The sequence below is a fragment of the Ranitomeya imitator genome, chromosome 8, assembly GCF_032444005.1.
Source record: "Ranitomeya imitator isolate aRanImi1 chromosome 8, aRanImi1.pri, whole genome shotgun sequence".
In the NCBI taxonomy this organism is placed as follows: Eukaryota; Metazoa; Chordata; class Amphibia; order Anura; family Dendrobatidae; genus Ranitomeya; species Ranitomeya imitator.
In genome coordinates this window covers 61,162,766-61,178,968 of record NC_091289.1, presented here as the reverse complement: position 1 = coordinate 61,178,968, position 16,203 = coordinate 61,162,766, and the positions used below count along the sequence as shown (strand labels likewise).

The following is a 16,203-nucleotide window of genomic DNA, read 5'->3' as shown; positions in this document are numbered from 1 at the left end:
CAACAAGGCAGACAAAGTACGCCTGCGTCTGGGCTGCAGCGTGAAGACAAGAAGAGGACGTCAAGAAGATGGGAGGCCCTGGACCGGACCGCGATGCCCATCGGACCAGACCGCAGCGGGAACGCCCCTGGCGTTCAAAGTTTGAAAATTGCTAAATTTTAAAAAATTATTACCATATTTCTGTTTTTTTTTCCATAAATAATCGCAAGTAATATCGAAGAAATGTTCCATTATCATGAAGTACAATAGGTCACGAGAAAATGTCAGAATGATCAGGATCCGTTAAAGCGTTCCAGAGTTATAACCTCAAAGTGACAGTGGTCAAAATTGTAAAAATTGTCTCAGTCATTAAGTACCAAATTGGCTGTCACTAAGGGGTTAAGAGTAGAGGAGCTGTTCATGCTTTGTGGACATATCCGCAATGTATGAGCGTTATTTCCCTGGAGGGGCCCTGGTTTTTTCTATCCCCAAAGTTTCCTCCCAAATCAGAGCAGGCTAAATTTTGGGCTCTGCCCCCTTGCTGAGGTTTTTGGAGTTACGTGTTATATACTCCCAGTGGGCTCAGCTTGTTCAACTGGAATAACCCCAAACCAGGAATTTTTCCCTGGGAATTATGGTTCATAATTCATTATGGTTTGTACTTTCTTTTTGTCTTTTTTCATTATGTCCGTATCTTGCCCTTTTCCTCTTGTTCCCTCCCTTTACCTCTACTCTGGCACAGCTTGGAGCCATTTCCGACCCAGGAGTTTCAGAAGAGAGACAAGCCTGGGGTCCTCTGCACCAGTGAGTTAAGGGAGTAACATTTCATCAACATGACTCATATAGTGTCGCTTAATGTTAGGGGCCTCAATTCCCCTAGAAAGAGGAGGCTCACCCTTCAGGAATTAAAATCCCAAAAGGCCGATATAGTATTTTTACAGTAGACTCACTACAATAAAACTGGCACATTTAAGTTTGCTCTTAATTCTTACCCTACAGCTTTCTTGGCTTTTAACGATGTAAAGAAAGGAGGTGTGGCGATTCTGCTATCCTCAAATTGCCCATTGCAAGTGACCAATTAATCTGTGGATCGGGGGTGGGGGAGGAGCTATGTAGTTCTAGAAGCATCTATGAGGGGTAAACCAATTACGGTCTGCAATCTACACTGCTCAAAAAAATAAAGGGAACACTTAAACAACAGAATATAACTCCAAGTAAATCAGACTTCTGTGAAATCAAACTGTCCAATTAGGAAGCAACACTGTTTGACAATCAATTTCACATTCTGTTGTGCAAATGGAATAGACAACAGATGGAAATTATTGGCAATTATCAAGACACACTCAATAAAAGAGCGGTTCTGCAGGTGGGGACCACAGACCACATCTCAGTACCAATGCTTTCTGGCTGATGTTTTAGTCACTTTTGAATGTTGGTTGTGCTTTCGTACTCGTGGTAGCATGAGACGGACTCTACAACCCACACAAGTGGCTCAGGTAGTGCAGCTCATCCAGGATGGCACATCAGTGCGAGCTGTGGCAAGAAGGTTTGCTGTGTCTGTCAGCGTAGTGTCCAGAGCCTGGACGCGCTACCAGGAGACAGGCCGGTACACCAGGAGACGTAGAGGGGGCTGTAGGTGGGCAACAACACAGCAGCAGGACCACTACCTCAGCCTTTGTGCAAGGAGGAATAGGAGGAGCACTGCCAGAGCCCTGCAAAAATGACCTCCAGCAGGCTACAAATGTGCATGTGTCTGCACAAATGGTTAGAAACCGACTCCATGAGGATGGTCTGAGTGCCCGACGTCCACAGATGGGGGTTGTGCTCACCATGCAGGACACTTGGCATTTCACACAAAACACCAGGATTGGCAAATTCGCACTGGCGCTCTGTGCTCTTCACAGATGAAAGCAGGTTCACACTGAGCACAGGTGACAGACGTGGCAGAGTCTGGAGACGCCGTGGAGAGCAATCTGCTGCCTGCAACATCCTTCAGCATGACCGGTTTTGCAGTGGGTCAGTAATGGTGTGGGGTGGCATTTCTTTGGAGGGTTGCACAGCCCTCCATGTGCTCGCCAGAGGTAGCCTGACTGCCAGTAGGTACCGGGATGAGATCCTCAGACCCCTTGTGAGACTATATGCTGGTGCGGTTGGCCCTGGGTTCCTCCTAATGCAGGACAATGCCAGACGTCATGTGGCTGGTGTGTCAGCAGTTCCTGCAAGATGAAGGCATTGAAGCTATGGACTGGCCCGCCCATTCCCCAGACCTGAATCCGATTGAACACATCTGGGACATCATGTCTCGCACCATCCACCAACATCACGTTGTACCACAAACTGTCCAGGAGTTGGCAGATGCTTTAGTCCAGGTCCCTCAGCAGATCATCCGCCGCGCTCATCAGGAGCATGCCTAGGCGTTGTAGGGAGATCATACAGGTACATGGAGGCAACACACACAACTGAACATCATTTCCTTGTCTTGAGGCATTTCCACCAAAGTTGAATCAGCCTGTAACTTCATTTTCCACTTTGATTTTGAGCATCATTCCAACTCCAGACCTCCGTGGGACTTTACGTTGATCACTTTTAGGTTTTATTGTTGTGGGATTTTAGTGTTCCCTTTATTTTTTTGAGAAATATTGTATGTATGTATGTATGTATGTATGTATGTATGTATGTATGTATGTATGTATATATATATATATATATATATATATACACATACACACACGCACACATATACATAGCTATCTACCGAATATATACGAGAGTATAAGCTGACCCGAGTATAAGCCGACCCACCCAATTTTGCCACAAAAAACTGGGAAAACTTAATGACTCGAGTATAAGCCTAGGGTGGGAAATGCAGCAGCTACCGGTAAATGTCAAAAGTAAAAATAGATACCAATAAAAGTAAACTTAATTTGGCATCAGTAGGTTAAGTGTTTTTGAATATCCATATTGAATCAGGAGCCCCATATAATGCTCCATAAAGTTTATGATGGCCCCATAAGATGCTCCATATTAAAATATGCCCCATATAATCCTGCATAAAGGTTAATAATGGCCCCATAAGATGCTCCATAGATACATTTGCCCAATATAATGCTGCACAAATGTTGATTATGGCCCCATAAGATGCTCCATAAAGATATTTGCCCCATATAGTGCTGCACAAACGTTATGGCCCCATACAGACACTTGCCCCATATAGTGCTGCACAAAAGTTATGGCCCCATACAGACACTTGCCCTATTTGCTGTTGCTGCTATAAAAAAAAAAATAAAATCACATACTCACCTCTCGTCGCTCAGGCCCCCACCACTTTCAATATTCACCTGACTTCGTTCCGGCGCCGCTCCATCTTCAGCGTCTTCTGCACTGAAGTTCAGGCAGAGGGCGAGCACTAACCACGTCACCGCGCCCTCTGACCTGAGCGTCACTGCAGAAGACGCTAAAGACGGAGCGGCGTTGAAACGAGGAGCAGGTGAATATCGCGCAGCGCTCCCCTCCCCATTATACTCACCTGCTCCTGGCGCTGTGCGGTCCCTGCTTCCCAGGCTCCGCAGCTTCTTCCTCTACTGAGCGGTCACCGTTACCGCTCATTACAGTAATGAATATGCGTCTCCACCCCTATGGGAGGTGGAGCCGCATATTCATTACTGTAACGAGCGGTACCATGTGACCACTCAGTACAGGAAGAAGCTGGGGCGCCGGGGAAGCAGGGACTGCATGGACCGTGCCGGGAGCAGGTGAGTATAATTAGACAGCCCCCGCTCCCCCGCCGACCCCTGGGTATGACTCGAGTATAAGCCGAGAGGGGGACTTTCAGCCCAAAAAATGGGCTGAAAATCTCGGCTTATACTCGAGTATATACGGTACTTGAAATTTAGAGCTTATTGTTTTTCTATACATTGAGGTTTGTCGTTTTATGGGGGAGAGCGCCAACTTACATTTTATTTCATCGTCCTTCTTTCCTGAAGCTTTCTCCCCTTTTTTTCCTTGCTATGAAGATTCTTAAAGTTGTTTACTCACTGACGTGTCTGATTGTAATTGTTGGACTTTTGTTTTCTAATGTTATAAAATTTTATAAAAATTACAGTTTAAAAAATAAATTTAAAGCGAGGGTAGCATGATCCCTCTGTTGATATGGAGGTGGAGGACGACATAAAAAATTTGAAATCCTGAAGCAAATACCCATGTTTGGGTGGGAAGGGTTGCATGGGAATAGACCAGAAAAAAAAGGCAAAACAAAAAAACACTGGATTTGAGTTTGAGTTCCGCTGATGTCATCTGGTGGTGTACAGAAGTCAGGCCCAATCCAGCCCTTGTCCATTTGAGTCAGCATTTGGCAGCTGACAAGTATATGTAAAAACCCTCATATAAAATATAAAACTTTTAATGAAAAATAAACAAAAACAAAAAAAAGAGGGTAAGAAAAGTGCTAAAGTGCTAGAAAATAAATAGGAGGGATTTGGAAGGGGAAATTATATGACCTCACGCTCCTAAACAAGACTAATTACTAGGATCAGCGCCCCAAAAACTATAAAATTCAGGATTCAGCGCTATAGACAATCCTTCAATTACCCCAAAAGGGATAGTACCTTTTTGGGGGAAAGAACAAAAGGGGACGTTCTCCCTCAAGAAACACCTCAGCTGAGGGCCAAAAGTAAAGATGAGGAATGTGCAAAAATAGAAATAATTTGCAAACGCTCCAAAGCTGAAAGGTAACAGCCGAGGTGTACTGTATACTACTGTACAAAAAATACTGGAATAAAAACAGACCTGTGTCACACAAACGTCAACTGCATATGACAGCATAGTACAGGAATAGGTGCAGCACACACACACAAAGGTACTGTGTGAGGAGGGGTGATAGAAACCCCTAACCTATAACACCTGAACACCTTCCTACTTGAGGAGGTTGGCATCCTAAGATGTTGAGAGCTGGGGCCCCACTTGTGTGTCGCCTCTCCTTAAGGTCCCCATCAGGCCTTACCAGAAGACGTATCGAGAAAAGATGTATATATACAGTTAAATCCATATCTATCAGTATATAGTGCATGAAATGCAAAGGAAGGGATAGCTTCTAATGCTACCTCAGATATAGTGACCGGTGAAGTGTACATACAAAAAATGGATAAAGTAAGCTATTATGTAGAGAGCCCACGCAATAAGAGACAGTCCCATGCATACAAAAAGATACAGTCAAACAATAGAATGAAATGCAAAAGTGTTGCATAGTGTAGTAATATCTCTGAACTAATCTCCCAATATCTTCCCACACATAATAGTCGATCCTCCCAAGACCTCCTAATCTCCTCCACACTTAATCGTTCCTCACACAACCGCCTCCAAGATTTCTCCCGAATATCCCCCCATCCTCTGGAATTCCACGCCTCAACACGTCCGATTATTCCTTCAGATGGAACCTGAAAACCCATCTCTTCAGGAAAGCCTACAGCCTGCAATAACCATTCTGCCGCCTCACAAACACCCAAGCTGCCGCCTCACCAACCACCCGAGCTGCTGCCACGTCACCAACCACCCGAGATGCCGCGTCGCCACCGTCAGAGCTGCTTCCCCACCAACCACCCGAGCTGCCGCCTCACCACCACCAGAGCTGCCGCACCCCCAACCCTTCTGTTTCTTCCCCATTATCCCATATAATGTAAGTCCGCAAGGACAGGGTCCTCTCACCTCTGTACCAGTCTGTCACTGTAAATTTGTTTACTGTAAACGATCTCTATAACTCTGTACGTAATCCCTTTCTCATGTACAGCACCATGAAATTAATGGTGCTATATAAATAAATAATAATAATACAAATAATAATAATATACAAGTTATTTTCTTAAATATGATGCACATACCAGTCTATTCATGCTAGAAGTCAATGAGGTGTTTTTGAGGAAGACAGTCCTCCTATTTTTCTTTCCCCAAAAAATTTCCCCTTTGGGGTAATTGTAAGATCATCTATAGCACGAATCCTGTATTTTATAGTTTTGGGGGCGCTGATCCTAGCAATTCGTCTTGTTTAGGAGCATGAGGTCATATAAATTCCCCCCTCCAACTCCCTCCTATGTATTTACTAGCACTTTTCTCACCCTCTTTTGTTTTTTTTTGTTTTTTTTTACATTTTCCAGTAAATGTTAGATTTTATAAAAGGTTTTTTTTCCCATTGTGAACTTTACAATAGCTTTGGTCTATCTACATTGTTATCCAACAGACATATACGCCTATCGGTTATAATACCCATGGTGGCACTATAAACCCACGCTGACAAAACGCAAGCAGCAGGGCAAGCCAGGACCTCCAAGGCATAGAGAGTCAGTTCATGCCACATGTCTAGCTTGGATACCCAATAGTTGTAAGGCAGTAAGGAACCACGGAGGACGCTGGTGCGCTTGGCATGGTACTCCTTCAGCATCTTCCAAAACTTTCCCTCCTTGTCAGAGTACCCCGCGCCTCAGGGCCTGGGTGATGGGAGGGTCTAACAGAACTGTCCCAGACCTTTCATAGTGTTCCCCTGCCTCTGATGCATCTGGTGTGGGTCTCCTTAGTCTCCAATCCTTGGTTGTCAAAGGAACTCTGACCTCTGTTGTTGTTGTTGCTGCAGTTGAAAGAAATGTAACTTGTGTAATCTCTGCCTGTATGCAGGCAAACTTCTCTTATTCACCAGCACCTTTCCCTGATTCCGAGTTATAGTATGCAGAGCACGGAGTCACGTGTCTTATATAGACCTGATGCATGTAAAGAAGCTGCGGAGACACCATCACGTGTTTCTCGACGTGATGGTGTCTCCGCAGCTTCTTTACATGCATCTGCATATTTCCCATAAGGGATGGGGGCAGTGTTCTGGAATCACTGCGTTGAGAAACACGTGATGGTGTCTCCGCAGTGTTGGATGTTTTGGTGTCCCCGAGGCTAATCATCTGTGCCTTTATAGCCTTTTTACTAGGCACTGCTCCTAATAGCCAGATTCCTACTCCACACTGATGAGGGGCAAAACCCCGAAACAGCTATCTGTGGATGGATACCATGCTTGGCATAGGTGGCTTTCCTTCATAGGATGCTGCCCTTCCCGTGGTTGTTCCTTCCCGGGGAAAGGCCTGGCTATTCACTGCTTGCGTCGAGAAACACGTGATGGTGTCTCCGCAGCTTCTTTACATGCATCTGCATATTTCCCATAAGGGATGGGGGCAGTGTTCTGGAATCACTGCGTTGAGAAACACATGATGGTGTCTCCGCAGTGTTGGATGTTTTGGTGTCCCCGAGGCCAATCATCTGTGCCTTTATATAGACCTGATGACGCTATGCGGCCAGCCAATCCCAGTAATGCCACAACCAAGATGGCTACAGCATTACAGTGAACGTCAGGCAAGCTTTGCATGTTTATTGGCTGTCTAAAAAGCACCAAACATGCGAGGCCTCGAGCTCCAGCTTGAGCATGCAAAAAATAGTCACAAAGTAAGGAACATCCCGAGCACACTGATGCTTGAGTGAGTAACGAGCACTCTCCCTCATCACTAATTGGGACAGCATTGGCTGCAGGATATAAATGTGTATCCAGCAACTAGAAGTATGGACAATGAGCTGCAGTATGTTGCCCTTACATAAGGAGGCATGGAGCCAACAGATCGCTTTAGTGAAATCTATTAGGAAAAGTCATTTAATTTTGTAATTAGCAAAATAATTAATAAAATTCGTGTAACGGTGTATACAGGCCGACACGTGTTTATCAGATCTACACGCACATTATATTACACGTACACAGTGTCTTGAAAACGTATTCACCCCTTTGCCCTTTTTACCTATTTTGTTACATTATAACCTGTGGTTAAATATTTTTGTAAACCGATTTGTGTGTAATGCATCAGCACTAAATAGTTCACGTTGGTGTAGTGAAGTCAGAAAAACACAGGCAAAAATTTAATTGATGGAATCAAATAGTGACTAATGATCAAATAACAAAAAATTGTCATGTGCATATGTATTCTCCCCTTTTGCTATGAGGTCCCTAAAAGATTCTGGTGCAAGCTATTACCGTCATAAGTCCCATGCTTAGTGAAATGAAGTCCACCTGTGTGCAATCTAAGTGTTACACGCCTGTCAGTATATACACTTTACCTTGTCTGAAAAGCCACAGAGGCTGCAACACCATTAACAAGAGGTACCACTAACCAAACACCATGAAGAGCAAGATCTCCAAACAAGTCAGGGACACAGTTTTTGAGAAACACAAATCAGGGTTGGGTTATAAAAAAAAAAATATAAATAAATAAAATATCCCAATCTCCAATGCCCCAGAGCACCATCAAATCCATTATCAAATGGAAAGAACATGATACCACAACAAGCCTGCCAAGAGAGGGCAGTCCACCAAAACTCTCAGCCCGAGCAAGGAGGGCATTAATAAGAGAGGCAGCACAGAGGCCAAAGGTAACACTGAAGGAGCTAAAGAGTTCAGAAGCAGAGATTGGAGTATCTGTCCACAATACGCCTAACACTCCATAGAGATGGCCTTTATGGAAGAGTGGGCAGAAAAAAGCTTTTACTTACATACAAAAATTGTAAGGCTCACTTTGAGTTTGCCAAAAGACATGTGGGAGACTCCTCAAATGTATGGAGGACGGTGCTGTGGTCAGAAGAGACGAAGATTGAACTTTTTGGCCACCAAAGTAAACATTATGTCTGGTGCCAAACCAACACCGCTCATCACCACAAGAACACCATCCCCACAGTGAAACATGGTGGTGGCAGCATCATACTCCCCTCCCGTGCCGGCTCCGTTCCAGTGATGCCGGCAATCACAGTCCCAGGGCTGTGATGAGGTACAGGAGGAGAGTATAGGCTTTATTATTTTATCAGGGACAAGCATTTAGTTCAAGAAGGGGTTGTCCTAGTAGTGGACAACCCCATTTCAACCAACTGATAATCTGTGGTCAGATTGCTGTTCACCAGAGGAAACCATCTAATTTGAAGGATCTGGAGCAGTTTTGCCGTAAGGAGTGGGCAAAAATCCCAGTGGCAAGATGTGGAAAGCTCATAGAGACTTATCCAAAATGACTTGCAGCTGTAACTGCAGAAAAAAAGAGACTCTACAAAGTACTGACTTTAGGGGAGTGAATAGTTATGAACACTGAAGTTTTTAGTTATTTTGACCTATTTGTTGTTTGCTTCACACAGAAAAAGAAAACTAAATGTTCACAGTTGAAGGCATTTTCTTTACATGAACGGGTGTAAACCCTCAAACAACAAAATACTGAAATTTGAGCTTGTGAGGTAGCAAAACACAGAAAATGCCAAGGGGGTGAATACTTTCACAATCCACTTTTATATATCTTACAAAGCAAACCAGAATGTTATTTGAAAACACCTAAGAACACAGTTCCTGGAAAAAATACAAAGAAAAGATCACATACCTCCCGGGACACTCCAGACAGTCCACTTTCCTGCAGTTCTCGGTCTATGTTCACATGTGCCTGAGACGCCCACAGATTTCTGTCTGCAGTGATTCCAGAGAGGATCTTCCTCTCCAAGTCCACCAAATACTCCTCCAATTCATCACGACGCAGGAAAAGATCAGAAAGAGATGCTGACCCTCCATTCTCCTTTTCTATGCTTCTTTGGAGCCAAGTTGGGAAAAGTGACTGAACCTGACAAAACATAGGACACGATTCTGAGAACAGTACACCAGTGAGGCCATCTCGTAAGGAAGGGAAGCAGGTATCCATATTGTTTAGTAGCACTACAGGTAATTGGAGGCAGAATTGTTTCCAGCAGAAAAAGAGGCCTTACTCTGACATGGATTTGGCATAACACAAGGAGGGAGGGAAAGGCTCACACTGCACGGATCTAGGATTTCAGCTGGGTAGTTAATGAGGTCATGTTTATTAATTAAGTGCATGTGTTTTTGTAATTGGGTTTTATTAAAAATGTCTCACATTTTTCTTTCCATAACCTGTGGAATTCTGCTGGCTGCAGAATGAATTAACCAAGTATTCATCAGTGAGCTCTTTTTCACAATCCATTGGGAGTTACTAATTCGTCTGTCTTTTTTTTTTTAAACTGCTTTCAGCTAATTTATAATCACGGACCACTTTAAAGTTGAATGTGGGAAAACAATAGCTTGTCAAAGCCAAACGGTGCAAACATTTTAATGAAAGCAAATAGCAAAAATGGTTTTTAGCCTCAAATACATGTATTTATAATAAGTTCTCTTAAGTTTCCAGTCTATGACAAACTGTACCCATTCCGTGGCAGGGGTAGACAGAGGCCCAAGAGTAAGAGGGCCACTACTACCCCAAAGTGAAATTGATCATTCTGAAGAGCCACTGCACTGTAAAGGGCCCATGTATTCTTCTGGCACAGAGGCCCCTTATCTCTGTGTCCACTCCTGGTCTGGGGAAGTCACCATCATGATATTATTAGGGTATGTGCACACGTTCAGGTTTTTTCGCGATAAAAAAGCGATAAAACCGCATTAGAAACCGCAGACATATGCATCCTATCATTTAGAAAGCATTCTGCAATTTTTGTGCACATGATGCGTTTTTTCCTGCGAAAAAAAGCGCATCGCGGTAAAAAAAGCAGCATGTTCATTCATTTTGCAGATTTTCTGCGTTTTCCCCGCTATTCTATGTATTTGGAAAAAACGCAAGAAAAAATGCATCAAAACCGCGAAGAAGAAAAATGCAAAAAAAAACGCATGCGGATTTCTGGCAGAAATGTCAGGTTTTTGTCAGGAATATTTCTGCCAGAAATCCTGACGTGTGCACATAGCCTTAGTGTCTTGTTTCCAGGTGCTGGTCAATCGGCTATGAGCCTGGACGGCTAGGGCGCGGGATGTGAGGTCTGGTCAGTGGCCAGGGACTTATTTTGATATTGTAATGTACTGCTGACCCTTTCATACAGACACCAGATCAAACCATAAGGAAACTCACTTCATCCTTCACTCCTCTTATTTGTCCCGGGACAGTGTCCATTTGCAGGGAAAGTTCAGCTTGAGTTTTCTTCACATTTTCCAATTCTTGCTGGAGACTCAAAAGCTTTGTTTCCAGCTTCCCAAAATCATTGGCAAAGATTTCTCTCGTAGCCTGAGGAGAACTACAACGACAAAAGACCCCGGAGTGCTATTTAATACCAGTCTGAATTCCAGACAAAATTATAAATGATGTCTGAAAAAGAAAAGTGCATGCTACCGATCCACGCAAAGCTTATAGGACCAATGCAGACAGCTGAAAGAAGCATTCGGCATCTCCACCGGGCCCGTGGAGAAGGAATGGAGCGGCAGCACACGTGTGACCATCACTCCATTCAAATGGGGGTCAGGGAAGCCCACTCTGGCGATCAGGGATGGCCTCAGCGGTCAGACCCCTACAGACCTAGCAGTTATCTATTCAGCAGACAGGTGATAACTTGTTATTATTAGAGTACCCTTTAGGAGTAAAACTGTCTTATTGCAAACTTACTTTTTGACTTCTGTTCTAAGCTGCAAAATCTGTCCTTCTATATCCTATGGAAAAGAAAAAATAGCAAGCCATTCATATTTACATATTAATTCACAAACCTCCAGGTATATGTTTTATCTATTAACCATTTTATAAAACAATCCAAGCCATATATATTTTACACCTCAAATACATTTATCACGTGTAACATGATGAGTATTTTCTATAGAAGCCATCGTACACATATCCTAAAGCAAATGGGTGTATTGGGACTTGAAAGCTGCTGGCTTATCCTCAGGATGGACCATCAGACTTCAAGGTCTGATCTCCTTCCGATTCATCCAGGGTTACACGATTCTTGCTATATAGTTTAGTAGGATTTGTGCACCATTAGATTTCAAGGGATTTCACTACACGAGGACATTGCTCTAATATGGAGAATTCCTTACCTGGGACATGTGGTTTATTTTCTGCTGGATGTCCTGATGACTGCGCTGTTGCTCTTGTTTTACTGCTGTCAACTCAATCTAGGGCATATAGAGTAAGAAATACATTCCGATTACGGCATCCTGCTGCGGCTGTGTATCGACCAACATAAGCCCCGATTGTATGCCTTACCCTTGTTCTGGCTGCACTTTCTTGCAAGATATCTTCTGTCAAAGCAGCCTCTTTAGAGGTAGACAGGTCTCTGAAGACCTGGACAACCTCATCACGACTTAGGCCACCCACTGCTTTTGGACTTGTTTCACCGTGCTTCAGAAATTTTTGCTCATTTTCTAGACCCTTAAACCTCTTTTCTAGAGATTCCATGCGAGATACTATTTCATTCTTCAAAACAAAAAAAAAAAAAAAAAAAACACACACCCATTAAACATTCCTATTCAAATTATGCTTTGTTAGAATAAAAGACAAAAAATAACATTTAACACCCTTAATGACATGTAACATATAAGGCTACTTTCACACTGGTGTCGTGTAACGGACGTCGCAATGCGTAGTTTTGGAGAAAAAAACGCATCCTGCAAAGTTGCCTGCAGGATGCGTTTTTTTCTCCATAGACTTGCATTAGCGACGCATTGCGACGTTTGCCACACGTCGCATCCGTCATGCGACGGATGCGTCATGTTTTTGGCGGCCACGACGCACAAAAAACGTTTAATGTAACTTTTTTTGTGCGTCGGGTCCGCCATTTTCAACTGCGCATGCGCGGCCGAAACTCCGCCCACTCCTCCCCGGAACTCACAATGGGCAGCGGATGCGTTGTAAAACAGGATTTTTGGTTGCTTACCGTAAAATCTGTTTCTTGAAGCCTCCATTGGGGGACACAGGAAGCATGGGTGTATGCTGCTGCCACTAGGAGGCTGACACTATGCAAATAAAAAAGTTAGCTCCTCCTCTGCAGTGTACACCCCACCGACTGGCATTATACTCTTCAGTTAGTGAGAAAGCAGTAGGAGATAATGAAACAAGGTTGAAAAACCATAACCACAAACTTGAGAACTGTAACGTGAGAATAGTCATAGAACAGATAACAACAGAAAACATTGGGAGGGAGCTGTGTCCCCCAATGGAGGCTTCAAGAAACAGATTTTACGGTAAGCAACCAAAAATCCTGTTTTCTTTATCGCCTCTCATTGGGGGACACAGGAACCATGGGACGTCCCAAAGCAGTCCCAAGGGCGGGAAAACAGACTTCCATCAGGTCAGAGGACTCACCACTGCCGCCTGCAGGATCCTTCTGCCTAGGCTGGCGTCCGCCGATGCGTAGGTATGGACCTTGTAAAATTTGGCGAACGTGTGGATGGAAGACCAAGTTGCCGCTTTGCAAAGCTGTAGGGCGGAAGCCCTGTGGTGCACCGCCCAGGAGGCGCCGACTGCCCGGGTAGAGTGAGCCTTAATCCCAGGAGGGGGCACTCTGTTCTTGACCCGGTAAGCCTCCAAAATTGCCGTTCTGATCCAGCGAGCAATAGTCGCTTTAGAAGCCGGCTGGCCTCTGCGCGTGCCATCAGGAATGACGAAAAATGAATCCGTCTTCCGGAAAGAGGATGTTCTATCCAGATAAATCCTCACTGCCCTGACTAGGTCCAGCTTGTTCAACGATCGCTCCAGAGGATGAGTCGGAGCTGGACAAAAGGAAGGTAGAACGATGTCCTCGTTGAGGTGGAAGGTGGAAACCACCTTAGGAAGAAAAGAAGGTGGAGGTCGGAAGACCACCTTGTCCTGGTGAATGACCAAAAACGGAGGGCGGCAAGACAGTGCCGCCAGCTCGGAAACGCGGCGAATGGACGTGATGGCCACAAGAAAGGCCACCTTCCAAGATAAAACTGATAGAGGAATCTCCCTAAGAGGTTCAAAGGGAGAAACCTTCAAAACGTCCAGTACCAGGTTTAGGTCCCATGCCTCCACAGGGGCCCTGTACGGCGGGACGGCGTGGGCTACCCCCTGAAAGAAGGTCTTAATCTGTGGCCGAGAGGCCAAGGTCTTCTGAAAGAGGATGGAAAGCGCAGAGACCTGACCCTTCAGGGAACTAAGAGCCAGGCCCGAATCCAGTCCTGCCTGAAGGAAGGCCAAAAGAGCAGGGAAAAAACCATAGGCGGCACGCGGTTGGACTCGCACCAACGGAAGTAGGCCTTCCAGGTGCGGTAGTAGATCCTGGAAGACGAAGGCTTCCGAGCCTGAATCATGGTGTGAATCACCCGGTCCGAAAGGCCGGACGCTCTTAGAACCGCGGTCTCAACAGCCACGCCGTTAAACTGAGCGACCGAGAATTCGGGTGGCAGATCGGACCCTGGGACAGCAGATCGGGCCTGTCTGGAAGGCACCAGGGAGCGTCCGCGAGAAGGTTGACGAGCTCCGCGAACCAAGCTCTCCTGGGCCAATCCGGGGCGATCAGGATGACCGGCACCCCTTCCGCTTTGATCTTCTTCAACAGTTTGGGAAGTAATGGAAGGGGTGGGAACAGATAGGGCAGCTCGAACTGTGACCAAGGAATGGCCAGAGCATCGACGCCCACTGCGAGAGGATCGCGTGACCTGGAGACGAATTGTGGAACCTTCCTGTTGATCCGAGACTCCGTGAGATCCACATCCGGAGTTCCCCATCGAAGACAAATCTGATGGAAGACCTCCGGATGCAGGGACCATTCCCCTGCCGCGAGACCCTCGCGGCTGAGGAAGTCGGCGGCCCAGTTTTCTACGCCGGGGATATGCACCGCGGATATCACCGGAACCGTTGCCTCTGCCCAAAGGAGGATCTTGGACACCTCGGCAAGGGCCAAGGAGCTCCGAGTCCCCCCCCTGATGGTTGACAATGGCATTGTCCGTCTGGATCCGGACTGGAAGGCCCCTGAGGATCCTTTCCCAATGGCGGAGGGACAGAAAGATGGCCCGAATTTCGAGGACGTTGATCGGCAGCGCGGACTCCTGCAGCGACCAACGGCCCTGAACCGTCAGGTGGCGAAAAACCGCACCCCAGCCGATCAGGCTGGCATCCGTTGTCACCACCTGCCAGTGAACCGGAAGGAAGGACCTGCCCTGGGAGATGAGAGGAGACGTCAGCCACCAGTTGAGAGACCGCTTGACCCGAAAGGAGAGTCTGATCGGCCGATCCAGGGAGAAGACCGACCTGTCCCACTGAGACAGAATGGCTTGCTGAAGGGGTCGAGAATGGAATTGGGCGAAGGGAATCGCTTCCAAGGTAGCTACCATCCTCCCCAGAACCTTCATGGCCGATCGGAGGGAGGGAGGCCGAGGACCCTGGAGCAAGAGAATGTCCCGACAAAGGGTGGATCTCTTGTCCTTGGGAAGGAAGACTCTGGACTGACGAGTGTCGAAGAGCATGCCCAGAAAGATGATGCGCTGAGAAGGAATAAGGCAGGACTTCTTCCGGTTGACCAGCCATCCGAAACGGGATAAGCTGTCGAGAACAATGGACAAGCTTTCGTGGGCCTGAGCAAAGGACGGAGCCTTGATGAGGATGTCGTCGAGGTATGGAAACAGAACCAAGCCTCTGACTCTCAAAATGGCCATCAGCGCCGCCATGATTTTCGTGAACACCCTTGGCGCGGTTGCGAGACCGAACGGCAGGGCGACGAACTGAAAATGATCTTGTTGCACTGCGAAGCGCAGGAAACGGTGATGTCCGGGAAATATTGGAACATGTAGGTAGGCGTCCTGGATATCTATAGAGCATAGAAATTCCTGAGCCTCCATGGAAGCAATTACTGAACGAAGGGATTCCATCCTGAAGTGTCTCAGGCGAACCCTCCTGTTCAACAATTTGAGGTCCAGAATGGGACGAACCTTGCCGTCTTTTTTCGGTACCACAAAGAGGTTCGAGTAGAAACCCGTGTACCGTTCCTTTTCTGGGACGGGAACGATTACCCCGGATTTGAGCAGAGAAGCGATGGCTGCGAAGAAGCCCGGAACCAAAGCGGGATCTTTTGGAGGACGAGATTGGAAGAAACGATCTCTGGGTCGGGAGGCGAACTCTATTTTGTATCCCGAAGACACAACTTCCCTGACCCATGCATCCTCTACTGCGGAAATCCAGACGTCCCTGAAACGGAGAAGACGGCCCCCCAACCTGGGAGTTGGGCTGGAGTCTTGCCGAGAGTCATGCGGAAGTGGATCTTCCAGTCCTGGGCCTGGACGATCTACCCTGGGAATAGCGAGGACGCCAGGACGGAGTGGGCCTGAAGGACACCGCCTTCTTCTCTGTGGCCTGTGGCCTCTGTTGCTGCTGGGAAAAGGAGTTTGATGCAGCGAAGCGA

At 46.2% G+C, this 16,203-nt stretch overlaps 1 protein-coding gene across 1 annotated transcript in view; it reads right to left on the bottom strand.

Annotated features, from left to right (window-relative positions):
- Nucleotides 1-16,203, bottom strand: part of SUN2 (Sad1 and UNC84 domain containing 2) — a 116,159-nt gene that overhangs the window by 16,470 nt on the left and 83,486 nt on the right. Inside the window, exons 10-14 of the mRNA XM_069737017.1 lie at nt 12,051-12,260; nt 11,882-11,959; nt 11,454-11,497; nt 10,926-11,088; nt 9,405-9,638 (exon numbers count right to left, since the gene is read on the bottom strand). Coding sequence (XP_069593118.1) covers nt 9,405-9,638; nt 10,926-11,088; nt 11,454-11,497; nt 11,882-11,959; nt 12,051-12,260 — 729 coding nt within the window. The remainder of the gene's footprint in view (nt 1-9,404; nt 9,639-10,925; nt 11,089-11,453; nt 11,498-11,881; nt 11,960-12,050; nt 12,261-16,203) is intronic.